This window comes from Oryctolagus cuniculus, chromosome 5, assembly GCF_964237555.1.
Source record: "Oryctolagus cuniculus chromosome 5, mOryCun1.1, whole genome shotgun sequence".
Taxonomy (NCBI): Eukaryota; Metazoa; Chordata; class Mammalia; order Lagomorpha; family Leporidae; genus Oryctolagus; species Oryctolagus cuniculus.
In genome coordinates, this window is record NC_091436.1 from 139,001,968 (window position 1) to 139,026,183 (window position 24,216).

Sequence of the window (24,216 nt, forward strand, 5' to 3'; positions counted from 1 at the left end):
GGAGGAGTGGGGTGCTGCAGGTGGAGTGCAGGTTTAAGCATTTCTCTTCTTTCTTTCTTTCTTTCTTTCTTTCTTTCTTTCTTTCTTTCTTTCTTTCTTTCTTTCTTTCTTTCTTTCTTTCTTTCTTTTTTTGACAGGCAGAGTGGACAGTGAGAGAGAGAGACAGAGAGAAAGGTCTTCCTTTGCCGTTGGTTCACCCTCCAATGGCCGCCGCGGCCGGCGCGCTGTGGCCGGCGCACCGCACTGATCCGATGGCAGGAGCCAGGTGGTTCTCCTGGTCTCCCATGGGGTGCAGGGCCCAAGCACTTGGGCCATCCTCCACTGCCTGGAAGAGGGGCAACCGGGACAGAATCCGGCGCCCCGACCAGTACTAGAACCCGGTGTGCCGGCGCCGCAAGGTGAAGGATTAGCCTAGTGAGCCGCGGTGCCGGCCTTAAGCATTTTAATTTATTTATTTTCATAAGTAGGGCTGGCCAAGCTGAAGCCAAGAACCAGGAACTCCAGCCTAGTCTCCCACATGGGTGGCAGGGACCCAAGTCCTTGGGCCATCATCCGCTGCCTTTCCAGGAGCCTAAGTAGGAAGCTGGATGGGAAGTGGAGTAGTTGAGACTGGGAATGACACTCCGTGCGGGATGTGGGTGCCCATTATTGCACCGCGATACCTATCCTCTGAAACCTCAGTTTGTTGTTGTTTATTTTTAAAGATTTTTTATTTATTTATGTATTTGAAAGTCAGAGTTACACAAAGAGAGAAGGAGAGGCAGAGAGAGGGAGAGGGAGAGAGGGAGAGAGAGAGAGAGGGAGAGAGAGAGAGAGAGAGAGTCTTCCATCCGCTGGTTCACTCCCTAAATGGCTGCAACGGCCAGAACTGTACTGATCTGAAGCCAGGAGCCAGGAGCTTCTTCTGAGTCTCCCATGTGGGTACAGGGGCCCAAGGACTTCGGCCATCTTCTACTGCTTTCCCAGGCCATAGCAGAGAGCTGGATCAGAAATGGAGCAGCAGGGACAGGAACTGGTACCCATATGGGATGCCGGCACCGGTTTTACTGGCTATGCCATAGTGCTGGCCCCTAAAACCTCACTTTGGACACCAGCTCTGTGGGGGCGTCTCCTACACCAACCAGTTCTCCAGCTCTTGGTGGATCTGGATTGGGTCTGCTACCATCGAATTCGGTTCTGATGCTATCGCCCACACCCACCAGGCTGCACTCACACTGGATGCCTGGGGTGAGCCCTTCTGACCACAGCTGTCAGTCTCCAAGTTTGACAATTCACTAGAACGGCTCACAGAGCTCAGAAGCACTGTACTTGGAAACCTGGTTTCTTAGAAAGGATACAGCCCAGAACCAGCCAGGTGGAAGAGGTGCTCAGGAGGGGAAGGGTGGGGCGTGTTGCTTCGTGCCTTCTTGGTGGATGCCACCCTCCCAGCGCTGACTGGCAGCTGGACCCCATCTGTTTGGGTTTTTACGGAGCCTGCATCCTGCAGGCGCTGATTGGAAGTTGGGGGATGGGCCTGAAATTTCTAACCCTCTAATGATACGGTTGGTTCCCTTGGCAATGAGCCGCCCATCCTTAGGGGCTTTCCAGAAGTCACCTTATTACCATAAACCCAGGTGTGGTTGAAAGGGGATTGTTAATGAATAATAAGACACTCTTCATCTTTATCACTTAGGAAATTCCAAGAGCTTTAGGAGCCTTGGCCAGGAGCTGGGACGGAGACCAAAATACGTATTTCTCACTATCACAATCTCGTGTTGAGTGAAGCATTTCGGGCAGCGGGAGCAGTGTGTGCAAAGGTCCTGAGGTGAAAGCAGTCTGGATATCTGGAGCGGCGGGGAGGTCTGTGCAGCTGAAGCTGGGTGCAGGTGAGGTCGGAGACGCTGGCTTCTGTTCTGCCGGAGCTTCTGCCTCCCAGCCTGGTCTTCCCATGGAGGGTGGCTCGGCAGATTACCACAGTGGAACAGAGCTTAGAGGCTCAGAAAAACTTCCTGGGGAGGGGGCGGCTTTCCTGAGTGCTGGTCAAGTCCTGGCTGCTCTGCTTCCGATCCAGCTTCCTGCTAATGCACCTGGGAAGGCAGCAGCAGATGGCCCAAGTGCCTGGGCCCCTGCCACCATGTAGGAGAGCTGGATGGAGTTCCAGGCTCCTGGCTTCCGCCTGTAACAGCCCTGGCTGTAGCAGCCATCCAGGGAGTGAACTAACGGATGGAAGATCTCTCTCTCTGTCTCGCCTCCTCTCTTTGTAAATCTGGCTTTCAAATAAATAAAAAATAAATATTTTTAAAAAAATCTACCACATTCAAATATGAGTAACAAAAAATGACCACAACTCCTATATGATTAATTATGAGAAAAGAGGTTAAAAAAGAGCAATACAGGGACCAATGCTGTGGCATAGCAGGTAAAGCCACTGCCTGCGGCACTGGCATCCCATATGGGTGCCAGTTCAAGTCTTGGCTGCTCCATTTCCCATCCAGCTCTCTGCTGTGGCCTGGGAAAGCAGTAGAAGATGGACCAAGTCCTTGGGCCCCTACACTCGTGTTTGAGACCCGGAAGAAGCTCCTGGCTCCTGGCTTCGGATCAGCCCAGCTCCAGCCATTGCAGCCATCTGGGGAATGAACCATCAGATGGAAAACCTATCTTTCTCTCTTCTTGTGTAACTCTGCCTTTCAAATAAATATTTTTTTTTTAAAAAAGAGCGATACAGCCTACCCAACAGATGACGATACACTAGAAAAATATTACCAAAAGCAGATGGAAATTATAGCCCAAAATCCCATCATGAGTTGAAAAGCAACAGAACTTAGTGTTTCAGCAGTGAGAGAAGGCCACACGTGAGAAATACAAGTGCTCAGAGAAGAGACGGCGGATAAGAGCAGAGTGTGAATGAGAAGAGGAGGAAAGACGCAGTGGAACAACGCAAAAACACTGCAAAACGAACATCCAATGTCATGGAGAAGAGAAACTTATAATAAATATCCCTAATTTTAAAAATTTATTTTTTATTTATTTGAGAGAGAGAGACAGAAAGAGAGATCTTCCATCCACTGGTTTACTCCCCAGCTGCCTCCAACAGCCAGGGCTTGGCCAGGATTTGAGGTTGAGCTGGTGACGGGAGGTCTCTGTGTTTCTGCCTCTCATATAAAGCACATATGTATATCCGTAGTGGCCGTGAATATGTGTTTGCTGTCTGCGCTGTTGTTCCTGTTTTCTACTTCATGCAGGTCGAAAATTATCTTTGTTCTTTTCTGGGGTCTTTTTCTTTTCTTTTTGAGATTTTATTTATTTATTTGAGAAGTAGAGGTACAGACAATGAGAGGGAAAGACAGAAAGAGAGGTCTTCCATCCAGTGGTTCACTCCCTTAATGGCTACAGTGGGCCGGAGCTGCGCCGATCCAAAGCCAGGAGCCAGGAGCTTCTTCCCGGTCTTCCATGTGAGTGCAGGGGCCCAAGGACTTGTGCCATCTTCTACTGCTTTCCCAGGCCATAGCAGAGAGCTGGATTGGGAGAGGAGCAGCGGGACTCAAGCTGGATACAGGAGTCTGGGAGGTCTCGGGCCTGATGGAGGAGGAGGTGAGATTCTGGAGTGGAACAGCTTTCTAGGGGACGTGAGCCACGGCGTAGGTCACGTAGAGTCAGGGTGATGGTCGGAGGGGCCGGGGCAGGCAACTGTGAAGGTAGGGCGTGGTGAGATTCATCCAAGAATGCCCACAGCAGATTTATTCATAACAACAACAACAGCAACAGCAACCACGACCCCACACAGTACAGCATCAGGTGACTGCGTAAGGAAGCCATGGCACGCACATGCAAGAAAACACCCCTCAGCACTCAAAAGGAACAAGCTACTGATACATGCAGCAACGTCTGTGAATCTCACAGACATCACGTGGTGTGAAAGAAACCCAGGGCAAGAACATGTGCTATGTGATTCCATTGACATGAAGTTCAAGAACAGATTAAACTTGACTGTAGGCTACAGATCAGCGGGTGCTCCTGGAGAGGGGAGGAACTGATCAACGAGGGACGTGGGGGAGTTTCTGGGGGTGATGGCAGTTATCTGTATCTCAACCGCAGTGTTGTTTACACGAATATATACTTTCGCCAAGGGCCATCAAATCATATTTTTAGGATCGACGTGTGGGGCCAGTGCTGTGTGTAGGCAGGTAAAGTTGCTGCCTGCAATGCCAGCATTCTATATGCATACTGGTTCAAGTCCTGGCTGCTCCATTTTCCAGTCCAGCTCCTTGCTAATGCGCCTGGGAAAGCAGTGGAAGATGGCCCAAGTCCTTGGGCCCCTGCACTCACGTGGGAGATTCGGAAGAAGCTCCTGGCTCCTGGCTTTGGATCAGCTCAGCTCTGGCTGTTGTGGCCATTTAGGGAGTGAACCAGCAAGTGGAAGCGCTCTCTCTCTCTCTCTCTTAAAAAAAGAAACAAATATTTCTTTAAAATCTTTAATATTTCTTTAAAAATCTACACATCACATTGTAGATAATTATACCTCAATTTTAAAAATTGTCATTTATGTGAACATTAAGTCCATCGGGGAAGGGACAGAGGTTGAAAGAAGAGGAAGTTTGAGAATGAGGCGCCAGCCCCTGATGGACACGAGGGAGGTTGGACGATGACAGCGAGAGGGAGGGACCCAAGGTGTGTGTGTGGGGGGGGGTCAGGTGCTGCAAACCTCAGGGGAGAAGCTGTTGTCAGAGTTGAAGACGTCATGACCTGGGAGCCATTCATTAGTTGAGAAACACTGACAAGTTCTTGGCCCGAGGAAAAGTTAGCCCAGCCAACACCATGAAGAGAAACCCCCAGCAGGGGCAGGACTGCGTGTGCTGGAGCTGCAGAGCCTCCTGTGCTGCTCTGAGCTGGGAGCTTATTGTTCCCCATCACTCCCCAGCAAGCCCAGAGATGACTGGTAAGGACTTCACACCAAGGGTGGTGGGTGGTGGGCGCAGCGGTTAAAATGCCACCTGAGACAACCACATCCCACCTGGGTTCTAGTCCTGGCTCCACTTCTGATCCCAGCTTCCTGCTATCGTGCACCCTGGGAGGCAGCAGGTGATGGCTCAAGTCCTAGGCTCCCCGCCACCCACATGGGAGACCCAGCTTGCGTGCCTGGCTCCTGGGGTCAACCTGTCTCAGCCCAGTCTGTGGCAGATATTTGGAGAGTAACAAGTGAATAGAAGATCTTTGTCTCTGTCTCTGCCTTTCAAACAAACAAATAATTTTAAAAAGAAGACCAGAGACTGGTGCTTATCCACTAAAGAACTTTTCTTTCTTTTTATTTTTTTAAGATTGATTTATTGGGGCCAGTGCTGTGGAGCAGCAAGTTAAAGCCCCAGCCCACAGCACTGGCATCCTGTATGGGCGCCAGTTCGAATCTGGCTGATCCACTTTCAATCCAGCTCTCTGCTATGGCCTGGGAAAGTGGTGGAAGAAGGCCCAAGTTCTTGGGCCCCTGTACCCGCAAGGGAGACCTGGAGAAAGCTCCTGGCTCCTGGCTTTAGATCAGCTCAGCTCTGGCCATTGTGGTCATTTGGGGAGTGAACCAGCGGATGGAAGACTTCTCTCTCTGTCTCTGGCTCTACCTCTCTCTTTCAAATAAATAAAATAAAACCTTAAAAAATAATAAAAACAAACAAAAAACAAAAACAATAACAAAACACAAAAAAGAAGAAAGAAAAAACAAAAAAAAAAAAGAAAGAATAAAAATCTTAAAAAAAAAAGTTGGGCCCCTGTCACCCATGTGGGATTCTTGGTTGGAATTCCTGGCTCCAGGCTTTGGCCCTGGTCCAGCCTCAGCCATTACAGGCATTTGGGGAGTAAACCAGAGGGTGGGAGCTCTTTCTCAATATGTCTCACTCTCTCTGCCTGTCTCTCTCTATGTCTCTTAATTAAAAATAAAACTTAAATTTAAAAAGTTTATTTTGATGCAAAATTTTTTGCAACCCACACATAGTTTTTCATTGTATGCGATTTCTCTGAATTTTTTGGAGGACCCTTCATATTAGGATTTCTTCTAGAAGAAATAAAACCACAACTATTGTCTTAAGTTTAGCTATGACAAATGGCTTGGATGTCCTAGGTGAAGATATGGGAAGAGCAGGACCTCTTCAAGTTTGGGCGCAGCGTCAGCACGGGTCAAGCTGGACTGCAGAATGACCACACCTTGAACACCTAGCGCAATGGCATCTGGAGGTTTTACTGCTCCCACTGCACAGATGTGCAAATAGTGAAGCCAAGACTCCAGCTTAGGCTGGCTTGACTTCTGGGCCACGTTGGCCCAGGACCAGTAGGACCATGTGATCGTGTGCGCTGGGAAGGCGGACTTGTCTCTTCAGGCCTGCGGCCCACTCCGTGTCCCCACTGGGACTGATCTGTCCCCCCTCTCCAAACTGTGGACTTCTCACGGTTGAAAAAGAGATAATTTCCCCCATGTTGACTCTCTGGGGGTGGGGATAGGGTGTTACTAGGGGAGGCAAGGTGAGGGACAAGAAAGAAACTGGAATTGAGGTGGAGAAAGCCTCCATCGGTGCCTCAGGCCCCCCCATGCTCTGTGACCACCAGAGGGCACCCTTGCCTTGCATGGCATCTCAGTTCCTCATTCAGGGGTGGGGAGCCTTTTTACTGCCAAGGACCAATTGGGCATTTACAACATGATTTGTAGACCATACAAAATTATCAACTTAAAAATTAGCCTGGGGGCGAGCTCTGTGCCGTAGCGGGTAAAGCCGCCGCCCGAAGTGCTGGCATCCCATATGGGCACCAGCTCGAGTCCTGGCTGTTCCACTTCCAATCCAGCTTTCTGCTATGGTCTGGGAAAGTAGTGGAACATGGCCCACATGCTTGGGCCCCTGCACCCGTGTGGGAAACCTGGAAGTAGCTCCTGGCTCCTGGCTTTGGATCAGCCATTTCGGCCATGCAGCCATCTGGGGAGTGAACTAGCAAGTGGAAGACCTCTCTCTCTCTGCCTCTGCTGCTCTGTAATTCTGCCTTCCAAATAAATAAATATTAAAAAAAAAAAATTAGCCTGCTGGGGCTGGCGCTGTGGCCTGCTTTGGTATCATCCCATATGGGTACCAGTTCAAGTCTTGTCTGCTCCACTTCTGGTCCAGCTCTCTGCTATGGCCTAGGAAAACAGGGGAAGATGGTCCAAGTACTTGGGCCCTGCACCCATGTGGGAGAGCCTGAGGAAGCTCCTGGCTCCTGATCAGCTCAGCTCTTGCCATTGCAGCCATTTGGGGAGTGATCCAGCAAATGGAAGACTTTTCTCTCTGTCTTTTGCTCTCACTGTCTGTAATTCTAACTCTCAAACAAATAAATATTTTTTCAAAAAAATCAGCCTGCCATAGATGCATTGAATTTCAAGTCCTACCTGTGGTTGCATTGGCAGGGCCAGGCCAAAGGATTTCGGCAGCCTTTTGTATGGCCCACGGGCTGGGCATTCCTACCTGCACCTGGCAGCTCCCTGCAAGACAGCCCTAGGGAGGGAGCACTCCACCGCAGGACAGTACGGGTCAGTTTGCCCCAGGGTGTATGGTACACGTGGCTGTCCAGAGAGGTTAAACGATTGTTTAGGATTAGGTAATGAGTTCATGAGGGAACTGGCGTTGGAACCCATCCTGACTAAAGCCAGCATGCTCAGCCATGATTACTGCTTCTCTGAAAGAAAGGTCTGGGTCCCTGCTGTGGCGGGTGGGAGTGGGACGGTCTACACACACATCATGAAACAGACCTAGAGGCACAGGAAAAGAAAAAGAAGTTCGAGGGTGGGAGTGTGGTGCTGCAGCTAAGAGGCTGCCAGGGACACCCACGTCCCGCACCGCAATGCCTGGGTCTGATTCCCGGCTCCATTTCTGATCCAGCTTCCTGCTAATGTGCATCCTGGGAGGCAGCAGGTGAGGCTCAAGTCCTTGGGTCCCTGCCCTCCATCTGGGAGCCTGGACTGAGTTTCTGGCTCCTGGCTTCAGCTTGACTTAGCCCAGATGTTGGGGGTGCATTTGGGGAGAAAACCAGCAGATGGAAGATCTCTCTCTTTCAAATAAAACTAAATTTCTAGGGGCCAGTTTTGTGGGTTAAGCAGCCACCTGTGACAGCACCATCCCGTTCGGGTGCCGGTTTGAGTCCCGGCTGCTCCATTCTGATGCAGCTCTCTGCTAATGAACCTGGGAGAGCAGCAGAGGCTAGTCCAAGTGCTTGGGCTGCTGTACCCACATGAGAGACCTGGATGACACTTCTGGCTCCTGGCTTCAACCTGGCCCAGCCAAAACCATTGTGGCTATTTGGGGAATGAATCAGCAGATGAAAGAGCTCTCTATCTCTCCCTCTCTCTCTGTAACTCGGCCTTTCAAATCAATAAAATAAATCTTTAAAAAAATAAATTTCCCAAACCCCAAATAGTATTAATGTGCAAGTGGGATAGTATGTGGCAAGTCCCAGCTGCACCCACCGGGAAGTGGGCAGAAAACACAAGATCCAGGCAAAAAACTGGTCCACATCAGTTGGATCCAACATGGCGTCCAGATTAGCCACTATCCAACCTCCAACTTCATTATCCCCTCATTAGAATACATGAGCATAGTAGAAACCGCCCTGACTCCAATGGGAGTGACCATACAAGGAGAGAAAACAGGTGGATCCCTAATTCCTTGAAGTTCCTGCCTCTTCCCAGAAATAAGCGACTATTCTGCTCAGATAATATTGTACATCTCCTGGAGCTCAGAAACGTAGAACCCTGGCTACAGCCGCCTGCTATGTCTGTGGAAAAGCCTGCTCTTTGCCACTTGCTTTAACAAAATTTCTTAAGAAAACTCTGCTGGCTTGCAGTTCTATCTCTCACCAAAACCAAAGACCCTCCCGAGGCTAGGGGGACGTACACAAGGGTCTTCAGGTGTCCTGTATGAAGAGGAGCCAGAGAGAGACGTGCGCTGACGGGGGGTGGCATGGTGCACAGTCCTTTCTGTGCTGTTATTTCCTGTAGGTGTGTGACACACACATAAGAGTGTGTAGCAAACACTTGTCCTAATCCCTCTGTGACCTTGGAGTTATGTGTAGTGCAGTGGATTTTTCATTTGTGTTTGCAAAAATATGTTTTTTTTTAATTATTTATTTATTTGAAAGGTGGAGTTACAGATTGGGGGAAAGAGAGAGAGAGAGGGAGAGAGGTCTTCCATCCACTGGTTCACTCCCCAAATGGCTGCAATGCCAGAGCTGGGCTGATCTGAAGCCAAGAGCTTCTTCCGGAGCTGCGCCAATCTGAAGCCAGGAGCCAGGAGCTTCTTTCAGGTCTCCCATGTGGGTGCAGGGGCCCAAGGACTTGGGCCATCTTCTACTGCTTTCCCAGGCCACAGCAGAGAGCTGGATCACATGTGGAGCAGCTGGGACTTGAACAGGCACCTATAGGGGATGCCAACACTGCAGGGAGCAGCTTTACCTGGTACTCTACAGTGCTAGCCCACAAAATACATTAAAAAAAAGATTTGTGGGGCCAGCACTGTGGCGTAGAGGGTAAAACCGCCACCTGCAGTGCCAACATCCCCTGTGGGCGCTGCAACATCCCCTGGAGCCCCTGCACCCACGTGGGGTACGTGGAGGAAGCTCCTGGCTCCTGGCTTTGGATCGGCACAGTTCCAGCCATTGCAGTCATCTGGGGCGTGAACCAGTGCATGGAAGACCTCTCTCTCTCTCTCTCTCTGTCTCTCCTTCTCTCTGTGTAACTCTGACTTTCAAATAAACAAATCAATCTTATTTAAAAAAAGAGATTTGTTTGTTTATTTATTTGAAAGGCAGAGTTACAGATAGAAAGGGGCGGGGAGAGAGAAAGAGAGGGAGATGGCCGGGGCTGGACCAGGCGGAAGCCAAGAACCTGGAACTCCACCTGGGTCTCCCACATGGGTGGTAGGGGCCTAAGCACTTGGGCCACCTTCTGCTGTGTTCATAGGCACATCAGCAGGGAGCTAGACTGGAAATGAAGCAGGCTGGACTCTGCTCATATGGATGCCAGTGTCACAGGCAGTGACTTAACCCACTGTGCCACAAAAACAGAGCCTGGCTGGCACTGTGGCATAGCGAGTAAAGCCTCCACCTGCAGTGCTGGCATCTCATATAGGCGCCTGTTTAAGTCTTGGCTGCTCCACTTCCAATCCAGCTCCCTGCTATGGCCTGGGAGAGTAGTAGAGATGGCCCAAGTCCTTAGACCCCTGCACCCACGTGGGAGACCCTGAAGAAGCTTCTGGGTCAGATCAGCCCAGTTCTGGCCATTGCAACCATTTGGGGAGTGAACCAGCAGATGGAAGACCTCAATCTCTTTCTGCCTCTGCCTCTATGAACTCTGCCTTTCAAATACATAAATAAAAATCTTTAAAAAAAATCCCCTGTAAAAATGCATTTTATGGGTTAGCATTTGGCTCAGCGGTAAAGATGCCGCTTGGGATCGCACTGTTCCGGATCAGAGTGACTGGTTTGATTTCCGGCTCCATTTCCGATTGCAGCTTCCCGCTAATGTGTAGTCTGGGAGGCATCAAATATGACTCAAGTGCTTTGGGTCCCTGCCACCCATGGGGGAAGCCTGGATGGAGTTCCATGTTCCTGACTTTGGTTTGGCCCACCTTTGGCTGTTGAGAGCATTTGAGGAGTGAACCAGAGGATGGAAGATCTCTGTCTCTCTGCTTTTCAAATAAAATGGCAATACGTTTTAAAAATCTTTTAAATGCATTTCATGTAATGGGCACTTTGTGGGTTCTCAAGAAAAGCTAGAGGAATGGTGACTAAAATAGCAAGGGAATGTGTCTTCTGGTGGGTTGTAAGTCCATGTAGAAGGTTCTGGACAAAGCAGATCTCTGCTGGGTGTCTTTCTGTCATGGAAATCAAATATGAGTAAGTCCAAACTTCTCCATCAGCTGAGCTCACTCGTTTGCCAAATCACCCAAGTCAACACTCCCAAAGCAAAACAGGTTCCAGAAAAAGTCCCTGGAAGGTCACCCCTTTGTCTGCCATCAGCTTGCTTCTCCTATTCCCCTCATTACAGAAATCCTAGCGCAGCGCTAAGATCTGAGCGAGCAATGAGTGGAGCCAGGGAGAGGGGAAGTCGGTCAACTTTTGGTCACACAGGACCCTTGGAGGCTTGTTCTGGGTAATGAGCTGGACTTCTTGCACCTCAGAAGGCGGGAGAACCACATCCTGGTCTCACCTACCCACTCACCCACTCTTTCGATATCAGCCACCTAAGCTGCACCCTGCCCCTCAGCCTTAGGCACCAGCCCACAAGCTGCCCTGCTTCCTAGAGTCCCGCAGAGCTGGGTGAGCAGCGCCCTTGCTCCCAGAAGCGTGCACTTGATGCCCAACATCCCTGCAAGTCCTTGGCAAGTGTTGTGTGAGACGTGTTTGTAATAGGAAGTTCCCCAGCTCCGCCTGCTGACCCCAGGCGTGACCACATCAAGACCTCACGGCGCAGCTCCCCCTCGCCGACGGGCGCACCGACATGACCTGGATGCTGGTGCTCATCTTCATCACGGCCCACCCAGGTGACAGGGCACTCGCTTTAGACCGAAGGGGTGTGCGGCTGTGGGGGGGGGGGTTGGAGGAGAGTGGACTTAGATGCACCAGGGGCGCAGGCATGCGGGGGGTGCTGGACACCGAGCTGTGAGGGGGCAAGTGAGGGAAGCGGTGGACTCCCCCACTTTGCAGTCCCTTCATGTGCTCACCTGCTGCCAGGGTCACTACCCAGGTCCATCCCAGAGCCCTTTTCACAGCCGATTCCTCTTAGGATAAAAGGACCAGTGAAAGGTGGCCAGGAAGAAGGAAGGGCTGCAGGAAGGGGCCTTTTTTGTGCTTTTCTTTTCTTTGTGTGTGTGTGTGTGTGTTTCACTTTTTTAAGGGATCTGTTTTAATTGATGTTCAATAAGTATTTTAAACCAGGCTCCTTAGCTAGGGTCTAGATAGATAATTAGGACTTTGGGAGATCTTTCTTTGTGAAACTGATTTTTTTTTTTAATTTGGATGTCAGAGTTACACAGAGAGAAAAGGAGAGGCAGAGAGAGAGAGAGAGAGAGAGAGAGAGAGAGAGAAAGAGAGAGAGGTCTTCCATCCACCTGTTCACTCTCCAGATGACCGCAACAGCTGGAGCCGTGCCGATCTTAAGCCAGGAGCCAGGAGCTTTTTTCTGGGTCTCCCATGTGAGTGCAGGGGCCCAAGGACTTGGGCCATCTTCTACTGCTTTCCCAGGCTGTAGAAGAGAGCTGGATCAGAAGTGGAACAGCCGGGACTCAAACCGGCGCCCATATGGGATGCCGGCACTGCATGACTGGAAAATTTCCCTAACTCAAGGATTTAGTGAGGGATTTTAATTAGTTTAATTCATAAATATGGATGTGCTAAATTGGGAATTTCCATGTGTGTGCCCTAGAGATTTACTTAATTATCTCTAACAAAAACCAATGTGGCAAAGACAGTTTACTCTAAATGCCATTCGTTCCAAAATGATACCTGAAATAATGTAATTAAGGATATTAGTGGGGGCTGCACTGCAGCGTAGTGGGTTAAAGTCCTGGCTTGTAATGTCAGCATCCCATACGGGCACTGGTTCGAGTCCCAGCTGCTCTACTTCCAATCCAGTTCCTGCTAATGCACCTGGGAAGGCAGCTGAGGAGGGCCCAAATCCTTGGGACCCTGTACCCATGTGAGAGACCCAGAGGAAGCTCCTGGCTCCTGGCTTTGGATAGGCCCAGTCTGGCCATTGCAGCCATTTGGGGAGTGAAGCAGCAGATGGAAGACCTCTCTCTCTCTCTCTCTCTCTCTCTCTCTCTCTCTTTCCCTTTCCCTAGCACTTTCAAGTAAAATAAATCTTTAAATAAAAAGGATATTAGTTAGCTAGGCATCCATATTTCATGAATGAATGAGCTTCAGTTTCATGTGGCAAGTTCAGGGTCAACAAGTTACTGGTGAATATGCCTGGATGATGTTGGGAAAGGGTGAGGGTAAGAGGTGATATGGGAAAGAGTATGGAGAGTGAGTTCATAAGCCTCGTTAAGAAATTACAGTGGTAGGGGCTGGTGCTGTAGCGTAGGGAGTAAAGCTGCCACCTGCAGTGCAGGCATCTCATATGGGCAGCTGTTCAAATCCCAGCTGCTCCATTTCCGGTCCAGCTCTCTGCTATGGCCTGGGAAAGCAGTGGAGGGATGGCCCAAGTCCTTGGGCCCCTGCAGCCGCATGGGAGACCTGGAAGAAGCTCCTAGCTCCTGGCTTCGGATTGGCCCAGCTCTGGCTGTTGCAGCCACTTGGGGAGTGAACCAATGGATGGAAGACCTCTCTCTCTCTCTCTCTCTCTCTCTGCCTCTCTGTAATTCTGCTTTCAAATAAAGAAATTACAGTGGGAAAGAGGCAAGGGTTTCATGAGGCCTGCCGTGTGCTGGTGCCCAGACACCCGACATGTGGGGACATCTGGGACACCCATGCTGAGCTCTCTTGCCTTCTCTCCTTGGCTAACGGGGGAGATGTTTCTCTGGGTCTTCTCTCTGCCCCCAGGATGCTGTGCCCTCTGGGTATCCCAGCCCCCTGAGATTCACACTGAGGAGGGTGCTGCTACCACCCTGCCCTGCAGCTTCAACGCCTCCCGGGGGAGACCGGCCATTGGCTCCGTCACGTGGTACCGGGACAAGGTGGCTCCAGGGAAGGAAGTGAAGAACGAAACCCCAGAGTTCAGGGGCCGCCTGGGCCCCCTGGCCTCTTCCCGGTTCTTCTACGACCACCAGGCTGAGCTTTGTATCTGGCACACCTCAAGCCGTGATGCGGGCGTCTACGTCTGCAGCGTGGAGGTGCTGGGCCTGGGTGTCGGCACAGGGAATGGGACTCGGCTGGTGGTGGAGAGAGGTGAGGTCTGGGGCGGCGGGGGGGTGGGGGGGGAATGTGTCCCAGGGAGGCAGGAACCCTCCCCAGCCTTGTCCACCGAGCCCCTTCCTCCCGCAGCCCCTCCTCCGCTAGAGACCAGCACAGTCCTCTTCCTCCGGGCTGGATTCTACGCTCTCAGCTTTCTCTCTGTGGCCATGGGCAGCACCCTCTATTACCAGGGCAAATGTGAGTCATGGGGCCGGGGCCATGGGGCAAGCCACATGGGAGGGACAGACGCCAGGAAGAAGAGCGCTTCTGGGCGGTGGCCCTGAGCAGCTCCCATTGTCCCTCCCACCAGGCCACTGTCACCTGGGGACACGTCGCCACTCTTGGATGGCCTCTGAGGAGTGATTCTAAACCCCTACCCCCCGCCGATGCCCAGCCCTCTTCAAGAGACCCCAATAAACCTGTCTCTGTCCAACCACTGACTCCCTCCTGTGAGTCTCGTGTGTTTTCTTCCCCGTTGTCCAGATGCCCCAGGATGCCTCTCTTCAGGTGCTGGCTCCTCACCCCCACCCCCTGCTTCCACGTCGGACCTGGAGGGGCCACGCAGAGAGCTTCCCAACAGTGGTGCCCAGAGGCCCCTCCCACCTCCTCTCCCCAGTCCAGGGGCTGAGGCTGGCGCTCCTGATCTGACGGCTCCTACTCCAGTCAGGCCCCCTGAACAGCCCCCCCGACTCTTCTCTGGCCTGCAGGAGAGCCCAGGCCCTTCAGCATCTTCCTTCACCCCATAAACCACCACTTGCCCCCCACTGTGGAGGGTGGGCCGGGGATCGCGCTGAAGGGGGGCGGGTGCTGGAGAGACGGACGGACGGACAAGTCTGAGACACAGGTGACCGCACCACAGTCTTTACTGGGAGCACCACCGGGTGATGCTGGCCTCTGGCTGGGGCGAAGCAGGTGTCCTGGGCGCTCAGGTGGGCTTGTTTTTAGCAATGCAGGCGTAGTCAGCACTGGGGTCCTCCTTCATGCTTTCTCCTTCTCCGTGGGCCAGCTCCGTGCCCTCTGCACTCTGCACGGGCAGCCTCTGTAGAGACGCGTAATGGAGCTCCGTCTCCCCCGAGCGCTGGACCTGGGACCGGGGGCGGGCAGAAGGCGCTGATGGGAGGGTCTCGGGCGTGGCCGCCCTCAGACCCTTCCCTGGGATACCCGCCCCCCACCTCCCACCTCTCTTACCTCACTGCCTTCGCCTTTTCTCTCTCTCCCCACCACCCCACTTTCTCCTTTGCTCTCGCCCCCCCCCCGCCCCCTTGTCCCAGCCCTCTGCTGGGAGACGATCTTCTTCCGACCTTTCCCCGTTTCCCACTCGGGCTCTCTCCCGCCCTGCCCCCTCCCTAACCCCAGACTCACCCAGCTCCTCTCCAGCCGCTTCACTGGAAGAAAAACAGCAGCTCAGCGGGGGGTGGGGGTGGGGGGAGGGGGCTGCTCACCGCCCTCCTCTCCCGCGGGCCTTGCCCCACTTGCTGGACCCCCGCCCCCCGCGGTTCCCACGGCCAAGCCCCCCCCTCCCCGCCCCGGCCCCGCCTCTCCCTTTGGATGCTCTTCTCTCACCCCTCCCACCGGCGACATGGAACATGGCTCACCTCTCCTAAGGAGCCGGCACAGACAGGCGGACAGAATGGTCCCGACCAGGAGCAGCAGCCCCAGCAGCCCCAAGCCCACGTAGAGCAAAGGGCACAGGTCTGTTGGGAAGAGGGATAGCGCTGGAGGGCCCACTGTTCTCTTCCCCTGAGCCCAGCCTTCTGGGTGGAGGGAGGCATCTCAAGTCTCCTCTCCATTTGTTTTCAGAAGCAGGAAATTGTCCTCTCCAGATCCCCAGCCCAGCCCCTGCTATCTCCCCTCCTGCCCGAGGGCCCGCATCCCTCACCTGTACGCACATGAGTGCCTGACTGCTGCTCACCCCTGCGAGGCTCTCGCCACCAGCCCTGCTGCTGCCCCCGAGCCTCCCGGGAGGTCCTTGCCCACCTGCACAGGCTGCTCCCCGGAGGCCCTGGCAGCTGTCAGGAGCCACACGTGCCCCTGTGCCCTCAGTCCTCCCGGAGTCCCCACAGCCCGCCCTGCACAGGAGGGAGGACCCTTACTTACTCTTTGTACACCAGCTGTTACCCATGGCAAGCTGGCATGAGGCTGGCGGGGGACTGGCGACTGACCTGGCGGTCAGGAGACCCAGCGCTTGGGCTAACTGGCCTAGGGTTAGTCACGTGCCCCAAGTTCCTCATCTGCAGCCGGGCGGCCTCTGTTTCAAGCATTCTTCTGGCTGAGGTGCTTTGCTGTGCTAACCCTGAGCTGAGTACTTCTTGGCCGTCGCTGCTCATCCCTATAGCAGTGTAGGGTGCCGGGGCGCCTGTTTGTTAACTAAGAAACCAGAAACTGAAGCCTGCACTGGGACTCGAACACCCAGCCCAGAAGCAGCAGAGCTGGCGTTCTAGGCTCCAGAGCCCACCCCCTCCCCTCCACCCAGGCATTTTGGAGCAGCGTCTCCCGCACCGGGGAGTTCCAGGGGGCTGATGCTTGGGCTGACGGACGGAGAGGAGCAGGGTGTGCAGTGGATGTGGGGATTGGTGGAAGAGGGCAGCAGATGGGGTCCATTGACACCCAGGAGTTTGGGCTTTGCTCCCTCAGCCCCAGAGCGACACGGGAGAGCGGGGCCCTGCATGTCTGGTGTGGTGCGTGGGTGTGGAGAGCCTACGGCCCTGTAACTTCCCCTCAGGGACTTCCTGCCCTCCAACCACTGGTTCCTGTTTGAAGGCACTGAGGTCGGGGGCACTCCCTTCACCCCAGACCCAAACGAATCCTCTAGGGACGGAAGCGGAGACCCTGGCAGGAATGCTGGGGTGCGTGGCAGGTGGAGGGGAGAGACCGCGGTGCCCGTGTGGCCGGGAGAGCCACAGTGGACGATTTGTCACCCGCAGGCAGCAGAAGCTGCACGGAGGATGCTTCTCGAGTCCCAGGAACCCCTCGCCTACGCGCTCCTCCCTTCCGCTCAGCCTCTGCTGGCTCGGGGCGGGGTCGTTTCCCCCCCCCCCCCCCATGTCGCTGCTCACTCCCGGCTTACTCAGAGCTGTGGCTCACGGGGTGGGTGCATTCCAGACCCGCTCCGGCCATCTGAGTGGAGAGGAGTGTTGCCACCACGGACAGACGCTCCTGTCCCTCCCCCGGCTTTAACTTCTCCCCAGGCCTGGGCGCCTCCCTGGCGTCGTGAGGGGAGGATGTTCGATGCTGAGGACTGGGGTTACAACACCTTTCCTTTCGGACTCCTGGGACTGTCACTAGGCCTCCAATCCCCCTCAGCTCGGCATCTTTTTGATCCTGCCGGTTGTCAAGATCAGAATGCCCGCCTCTTGCCTGATTAACTCTTCCCCCTGCCCTTTGCACGGCATCAGCTGAGAGCTCAGGATCCTGGTCTAAGTGGATGGACAGCACCCACCCCCACCCTGGCTCCCACATCAGATAAGGTACTTCGATGAGTTAGGGTGATTAGCCTGGTGCTCTGCAGCTGTATCCATAGGGTGCTTGGCTGGAGAGTCAAAGGAAGCATGACTTAGATCTACATGAGCACTGCTGATAGATTTAGAACAGAGTTGATGGGAAGTTGGTGCTGGGAAACGAGGTGTGGTTAATCCCCGAGGACTTCCTGCAGGAGGCGGTATTCTGGTGCTAAGCACAGATCTAGGTAAGGGCAGTGGTCGAGACCCTCAGACAGACACCTGGGTGGCACCATGATGGAGAGGTAGACAGGTGCTGAGCATTGTACCCCACGTCCGTGAGGAGGGGAGGACTGGAGAGCCCAGGTGGGGGCGATGGGTGAGCAGCAGATCTGGTGTCTAGTCCATAGGCGCTCGCACTTCCTTCTCTAAATGCAGTCTTCTGCTACTTCCTCCCCAGCCCCACACCACACCCCGCTCACTCTCCAGAACAGCAGGACACGATGTAGTTTAGGCTTTTTTCTTTCTTTAACATTTCATTATTAAAAAGTTCAAGCATAGATGAAAATTGGAAGTACAGCACGGGGAACATATCCTGGTCCCTTAGATTTTACGATGCGCGTTAGTGCATATTCGCTTTGTTGCGTATTGCAATCTCACTTTTTTTTTTTTTTACAAGCATCAGTACTTTTCACCTCTCAGCTCTTGCATGCTGATCAGTAACGCAAATTCAGTACTTGTTTCCCCATTTCTTTTTTTACCCAAGGAAGACAAAATTTTCATACAGTAAAACGCACAAATCTGAAGTCAGGATTTTTTTTTTTTTCTTAACTGTTTTGTGGTCAAGTCTCTCGAGCCAGATTGCTGGGCTGAAGCTTGACTCTGTCACTTGCGGTGTGACAAGTTTCCTTCCTTTTCTGTCTTTTTTTTTTTTTTTTTTAAGAAATATTTATTCATTTGAAAGGCAGAGCGATAAAGAGAAAGAGGGAGGGAGGGACAGAGACCTGCCATCTGCTGGTTCACTTCCCAAATTCCTGTAACAACCGGGGCTGGGCCAGGCTGAAGTCAAAAACCAGAAACTCCATCCAGGTCTTTCCCATGGATGGCGGGGTCCAAGTACCGGAGCCATTTCTGCCGCCTCGCAGGTGCATTGGCAGGAGGCTGAATCAGAAGCAGAGCAGCAGGACTGAACCAGCACTCAGATGTGGATGTGGCCCTTCCAGTGGGTGGCTTAACCTCCTGCGCCACAATGCCTGCCCCATCCACAAGTTTCATAACCTCTCTACGCCTGTTTCCTCTGAGGTGTTGTCAGAATGAAAAGAATTATGATGTATGAAGTGTGGGTAGGGGTGAGTGGATAGCCCAGCCATTAAGATGCTCGTGTCTCACACCGGAGTCAACACCCAGCTCGGGCTCCTGACTCCAGCAGTGATGGCTCAAGTAAGTGAGTTCTGGATGGCTTGCCTGGCTCCGGGCTTCAGCCCTGGCCCAGCTCTGGCCACTGGGGGCGTTCAGGGAGTGACCCAGAGGAAGGGACCCCTCTGTCTCTCATAAACACACACACACACACACAAGCTACAGTATTTGCGGATCAGTAACAGGCAGATGCTGGGAGACTTTTGCATATCTTTGTATAATAATAACAGCGAGGGCACAAAGAGCTCTATTATTTTTATCGAAACACAGAGATGTCTCTAAGAAAGGGGGATGAACTGAGACCACCTCCCGCTGCTTTGGAACTGGTCTCTCTTCTGTCATCCCCTACCACGCTGCCTACCTCTCTCGCTCTGTAGGTCCTTGTTGTGTTTTGCCCCGGCCTCCCTTCAATTGTGTTGTCATTCATCTGTCCACAACTATTCAGTGAGCGCCTGTGACTGATTGTGGAGCTCTTGGAGACTGGGGCCTGGCTCGTGGTTTGCGTCTGATCGTCTGATCGTGCAGCAGGGAGCTAATGCATTCCCATCCACCCTGGGTGCCTCAGTATTGAGCCTGGAGCCCCCTTCAGCCTCCAACACTGTGAACTGGCTGAGCTGTGCCTTCCTTTCTCGCCCAGCGCTAGGGGGTTGGGGATGACAAAGGGATGAGAAAGGTGAACCCAGAGTGGCGGGGGTGGAGGGGGGCTTCTTCTTGGTGACCCAGACACCCAGCCCGTCAGCGTGCCAGTTCTTGCCCGTCTGCTCCAGCCTTGGACCTCAAGGAGGTGGGTGCAGCCCACTCTCCAGCACCCACCTCTGGAGTGGACAGCAAAACGCACTCCACCTTGGAAGCCTGGAGTTCTCATTCCAGCCCTGCCGCCTTGCTTTCTGCCAGCTGCTGTCCTGCCCCGAGTCCCCGTTTCCCTCCTCGCTAGCCCAGAAGCGTCTCTGAGTTCCCCTCCAGCTCTACCCTGAAAGCTCAACTCCTTCCTCACTTCAGAGAACCCAAGCATCACTGTGCCCCACCCCTGCTCTGGGTAAACAGGAAGCTGGGGGGGGGGAGCCTCGTTGAGCCGGAAAGCCCCAGCCAGGTGTGTGGGTCCACAGGGAGGGGGTGACCCCACCCCGGAGGTATGAAAGCCCTCGGGTCCTGACCCTGGTTCGGAGTCTGCATGGGGGCACTGGAGTTGGAGGGCCGGGGTAGGAGGCCCCAGGGGAGGGGCTGCTTCCTGCTGGCTGTGGCAGGGGCCACTTCCCTGGTGACCCTGCTGCTGGCAGTGCCTATCACCGTCCTGGCTGTGCTGGCCTTGGTGCCGCAGGAGCAGGGAGGACTGGTGAGTGGTTGCAACAGGCCCCGGGGGCTGTGTCTTGTTGCTGTCCTGGCTGAGTGCTTGCTGTACCTGGGGTCAGTGCCTGCCTGGCTCAGCTGGGTAGAGATGCCCCGTGGAGGAGGTGGGGGTGGGGGTTTAGTGCCTTTCTCTTTGCCGTCTCTCTCTGATGTTTCTCTCATACCCTGTCCTGATGTCTCCAAGCCCCTGAGTGTGTGTCTCCTCTCCCGATGCCTGCCCAAGTGCACGTGCCTTGCTTGCATGTCCTTCTGGGGAATGTGCATTTGGGGATAGCATGGGAAACCCCAGGCCTGGAGCTGGGGTCTGTCGCAAGGGTGGGGTTGGCATCAGCTGAATCTGAACACTGGGCACTGTGACCCCACCCAACCAGGTACCAGAGACGGCTGATCCTGGGGCACAGGCCCAACAAGGACCGGGTAAGAGCAAACCAACTCCTCTCCCCTGCTGGAGCCCCCACCCCACCCCCAGGGACTCCCAGCTCCCACCCACAGCCAGGAGGCCAGGCACCCATCCACCCGCCCTGCCGCTGCCCTCTGAAAGGGGACATGCAGCATGGGTAGGAGGCCTCCCTGACCCCAACCGAGCACTCTTTGTCCCTTGCAGGATTTCAGCAGCTGCCGGAGGAGGAGAAGGAGGAGCCAGAAGCAGATCTCAGCTCCAGGCTGCCGGCTGCCCACCTCATAGGTAAAGCTCTCATAACCCCAGCGTGCCAGCCCTACTCCCCCACAGTTAGGGTCCCTCCGCTCTGTTACTCCAATGCCCGGGTTTCCCACCTACCCCACCACCTCCCGCCCCTCAAGTGTCCACCCTTCCAGCTTCCTCTCCCCTACCCGAGCCGCGCCCCACACCCAAAAGCCCCGCCGCCGCATCCCCACCCCCCTCCCCGGGCCTAGATCGCTCCTCCTAGGCTCGGTTCCCCGAGAGCCCACCGGCCCGTCTCCCCGCAGGCGCTTGGATGAAGGGGCAGGGGCTAGGCTGGGAGGCGAAGAAAGAAGAGGCGTTTCTGAGGAGCGGGACGCAGTTCTCGGGCACCGACGGGCTGGCGCTGCCGCAGGACGGTCTCTACTACCTCTACTGTCACGTCGGCTACCGGGGCCGGGCGCCCCCTGCCGGCGGGGCTCCCCGGGGCCGCGCGGTCGTGCTGCGCAGCTCGCTGTACCGGGCAGGGGGCGCCTACGGGCCGGGCGCTCCCCAGCTGCTGCTCGAGGGCGCCGAGACCGTGACCTCGGTCGTGGACTGGGACGGGAGGCGCGAGTACGGCCCCCTGTGGTACACGAGCGTGGGGTTCGGCGGCCTGGTGCAGCTCCGGAGAGGCGAGAGGGTGTACGTGAACATCAGTCACCCGGACATGGTGGACTACAGGAGAGGGAAGACCTCCTTCGGGGCTGTGATGGTGGGGTGAGGGCCGCCCCAACCCTGGGAAAACCGCTGGCCCCCAGCTCGGTGAGAACTACGCGGGAGGAGACTGTTTGCATACTGATTTGGAGCGAGGTGGAAATAAAGAGTCTAAAACTCCATGCGGCTGTCCGGACGCTGAGGCGCTAACGTGTCTTAATCCAGGCGTTGGGTGAAAGGTCTCAGAATTTTTCCTGATACCCAGAGGGTGTGGTCTTTGCTCCCCAGCCATCCACCCCTGTCTGCACCAGCAGGCCCCAGCGTTAGTCTAACTGGAGGGTAGGAGGAAGGCGCTCTCCTCAAACCCAGAAGCCCCCGCAAGCATCCTGATGCCCAGGGCTACATGGTCCCCTCCAGATCAGGCACTGCACTCTTCATCATAGGTCCCGCCCAATGGGGGTCATTACAGGGGGAGGCAAGCCTCTCACAAAGGGGCCGCGGCAGCGTGACCCCTAATACAGCCGAGCAGTGAAGCTCCCCCACCCACAATCCGCTCTCTGCGGAGCAGTGGCCAGGCCTCCTGGGTCTGAAGCGGGAGGCTGAAGGAAGACAGCGGGCTCAGCTGTCTGAGCCAGGTGGGGAAGGGGAGGAGGCAGTGATGCCCCAGACATCAGGGGGCGCTGGGGGAGGGGGGAAGAGGAAAAATCGGGGCCACTGGGTCCTGTCCTCGGCGGGATGGAAAGTCCGCACCCATGGGTCACACTGTGGGTCCCCTCTCCCCAAAGTGGGCAAGTGTGGGGACTCCTGGGGTGAGTAACAGCATGACTGGCCCACCCCATGACCAACTTCCAGCCTGCGGTTGCTACGAGGAGGCAGAGGAGGACCAGGGCCCTATCTGGGTCACCCTGCGGGTCACAACACCCCCACGGCACACCACACAAAGTTGATTTTCCCCTGCCTGGCAACCTCTGCGGAAGGAAAACCCAACTTCTGGGCCCACTGGGGGCTCCCGCTCTCGGGGGCTCCATGTCCAAGTTCCTATTTGTCTTCATCTCTGTGTCCAGCCTCCCTGCAAGAGAGGGGAATGACAGAGGTTCCTTGCTCGGCTCAGTAGTCGAGTGCCTGTGTGGATTGAGTTCCGGGCTCCTGGCTTCAGCCTGACCCTAGCTGTTGCAGGCATTTGGGGAGTGATCAGAGGATGGAAGATTTCTCTCCTTCTCTCCTCTCCATAAATAAATAAGAAATTTAAAATACTTATTTTATTGCTTTGAAAGGCAGAGTTATAGAGAGTGAGAGGGAAAGATGGAGAGAGAGAGAGAGAGAGAGAGAGAGAGAGAGATACCTTCCATCCTCTGGTTCCCTCTCTGAATGTCTGCAATGGTCTAGGTTGGGCCAGGCTGAAGCCAAGAGGCTGGAGCTTCATCTGAGTCTCTCATGTGGGTGCAGGGGCCCAAGCTCTTGGGCCACCATCTGCTGCTTTCTCATATGCATTAGCAGGAAGCTTGATCAGAAGTGGAGCAGCCAGGTTTCAAACCAGTGCCCATACTGGATGCCAATGTTGCAGGTGGCGACTTAACCCATTATGCCATAACACCAGCCCCAATATATATTTTTTTAATCCAATTTTAGCTAAGAACACTGATTAGTCAGTTTAGCAAGAACTCTCTGCCCCTCATTCTCCATACCTGATTTTATTTTTTTAATTTGAAAGACAGAGACGACAATCAGAGTGCTCTCACTCACTGGCTCACTGCTCAAAAACCCATAACAAGCCAGGAGTGGCCGGGAACTGGGAACTCAATTCGGGTCTCCCACAGGTAGCAAGGACACAACTACTTGAGCTCTTCAACTGCTGCCTCCCAGGGAGCACGTTATCAGAAACCTGGAATTGGGAGCAGAGCAGGGATTTGTATGCAGGTACTCTGATATGGGATAGGAGTATCCTGAGTGATATCTTTTTTTAAATTTTATTTTTAAAGATTTTATTTATTTATTTGAGAGGTTGAGTTACAGACAGTGAGAGGAAAAGAAAGGTCTTCTGGTTCACTCCCCAAATTGGCCGCAACAGCCAGAGCTATGACGATCTGAAGCCAGGAGCCAGGAGCTTCTTCCTGGTCTCCCACGTGGGTGCAGGGGCCAAAGGATCTGGGCCATCTTCTACTGCTTTCCCAGGACACAGCAGAGAGCTGGATTGGAAGAGGGACAGCCAGGACTAGAACCTGCACCCATATGGGATGCCGGCGCCGCAGGCAGAGGATTAACCTACTGCGCCACAGTACTGGCCCCCCCCTGAGTGGTATCTTAACTGCTGCTCTAAATGCCTACCCCATCATGCTTGATATCTGATCAAATCCTTCAGCCTCTACCATTCCCCAAGTGATGTCTGATCACCTTGGCCTGTCTTTGGCAAGAATCCTGCTTGGTGGGTTTAGCATAATCCCCTTTACTGAGGTTTTTTCTTAACCTTTCTTCATCCATGGACCCCTACCCTGCTCCTTGGCTATCAACTGCCCCATGCCCAGGCTGTTTTGGGGTGGAGCCTGATCTCTCTCCCCCAGAACAAGAGCCCAGGGCACTGGTCCCTGTACCTGCCATGATGGGCCTGAGTAAAGTCTTTCTTACTTCAATAAGGATCATTAATGTGTTCTTTACCAGGAGTGCTTTTCTCTTTCTGTTTCCCTCACTTCATCCATTCCACTCATCATCTGCCAAAAAGATCAGTGAGATTGAGCTGGCTCCTGGGTCCTTCACCCACGTGTCATTCCTTGTTTCTTATGTAGTCTCTTGTATTCCACCCACCAAGGGGAC

General features: G+C 54.0%; 3 protein-coding genes across 5 annotated transcripts; 2 read left to right on the forward strand and 1 right to left on the reverse strand.

The window, feature by feature from the left end:
• The first annotated feature begins 11,201 nt into the window (after positions 1-11,201).
• Positions 11,202-14,312, forward strand: NCR3 (natural cytotoxicity triggering receptor 3). 2 transcript variants are annotated; one of them, XM_008262549.4, is made up of 4 exons: positions 11,202-11,522; positions 13,522-13,866; positions 13,933-14,070; positions 14,183-14,312. In XM_008262549.4, exons 1-4 carry the CDS (start codon positions 11,480-11,482, stop codon positions 14,233-14,235), a joined length of 579 nt encoding a protein of 192 aa, XP_008260771.2. In that variant the 5' UTR covers positions 11,202-11,479; the 3' UTR covers positions 14,236-14,312. The 2 variants fall into 2 exon arrangements, with proteins under 2 accessions (XP_008260771.2, XP_002714354.2); XM_002714308.5 differs by having other exon boundaries at positions 11,221-11,522; positions 13,963-14,070.
• A 405-nt stretch (positions 14,313-14,717) lies between these two features.
• Positions 14,718-16,139, reverse strand: LST1 (leukocyte specific transcript 1). Its single transcript, XM_051854979.2, has 4 exons — positions 15,970-16,139; positions 15,468-15,566; positions 15,235-15,257; positions 14,718-14,956 (listed from the first exon to the last, which is right to left on the reverse strand). Exons 1-4 carry the CDS (start codon positions 15,992-15,994, stop codon positions 14,798-14,800), a joined length of 306 nt encoding a protein of 101 aa, XP_051710939.1. The 5' UTR covers positions 15,995-16,139; the 3' UTR covers positions 14,718-14,797.
• A 3,628-nt stretch (positions 16,140-19,767) lies between these two features.
• LTB (lymphotoxin beta) lies at positions 19,768-21,604 on the forward strand. 2 transcript variants are annotated; one of them, XM_008262547.4, is made up of 4 exons: positions 19,780-20,058; positions 20,444-20,489; positions 20,677-20,757; positions 21,021-21,604. In XM_008262547.4, the coding sequence occupies exons 1-4, from the start codon at positions 19,897-19,899 to the stop codon at positions 21,473-21,475; spliced, it is 744 nt and encodes a 247-aa protein (XP_008260769.2). In that variant the 5' UTR covers positions 19,780-19,896; the 3' UTR covers positions 21,476-21,604. The 2 variants fall into 2 exon arrangements, with proteins under 2 accessions (XP_017200464.2, XP_008260769.2); XM_017344975.3 differs by lacking the exons at positions 20,444-20,489; positions 21,021-21,604 and having other exon boundaries at positions 19,768-20,058.
• The last annotated feature ends 2,612 nt before the right edge of the window (positions 21,605-24,216 follow it).

What these genes read in the sequence shown, in the direction of transcription:
- NCR3 (XM_008262549.4), top strand. Translation starts at nt 11,480, where the DNA reads ATGACCTGGATGCTGGTGCTCATCTTCATCACGGCCCACCCAG. An exon ending in CTTCATCACGGCCCACCCAG is followed by an intron (nt 11,523 to 13,521) that starts GTGACAGGGCAC and finishes CTCTGCCCCCAG; the next exon opens with GATGCTGTGCCCTCTGGGTA. An exon ending in TCGGCTGGTGGTGGAGAGAG is followed by an intron (nt 13,867 to 13,932) that starts GTGAGGTCTGGG and finishes AACCCTCCCCAG; the next exon opens with CCTTGTCCACCGAGCCCCTT.
- LTB (XM_008262547.4), top strand. Translation starts at nt 19,897, where the DNA reads ATGGGGGCACTGGAGTTGGAGGGCCGGGGTAGGAGGCCCCAGGGGAGG. An exon ending in CGCAGGAGCAGGGAGGACTG is followed by an intron (nt 20,059 to 20,443) that starts GTGAGTGGTTGC and finishes CCACCCAACCAG; the next exon opens with GTACCAGAGACGGCTGATCC. An exon ending in GCCGGCTGCCCACCTCATAG is followed by an intron (nt 20,758 to 21,020) that starts GTAAAGCTCTCA and finishes GTCTCCCCGCAG; the next exon opens with GCGCTTGGATGAAGGGGCAG.
- LST1 (XM_051854979.2), bottom strand. Translation starts at nt 15,994, where the DNA reads ATGGGTAACAGCTGGTGTACAAAGA. An exon ending in TAACAGCTGGTGTACAAAGA is followed by an intron (nt 15,567 to 15,969) that starts GTAAGTAAGGGT and finishes TCTTCCCAACAG; the next exon opens with ACCTGTGCCCTTTGCTCTAC. An exon ending in AGCGGCTGGAGAGGAGCTGG is followed by an intron (nt 14,957 to 15,234) that starts GTGAGTCTGGGG and finishes CCCCGGTCCCAG; the next exon opens with GTCCAGCGCTCGGGGGAGAC.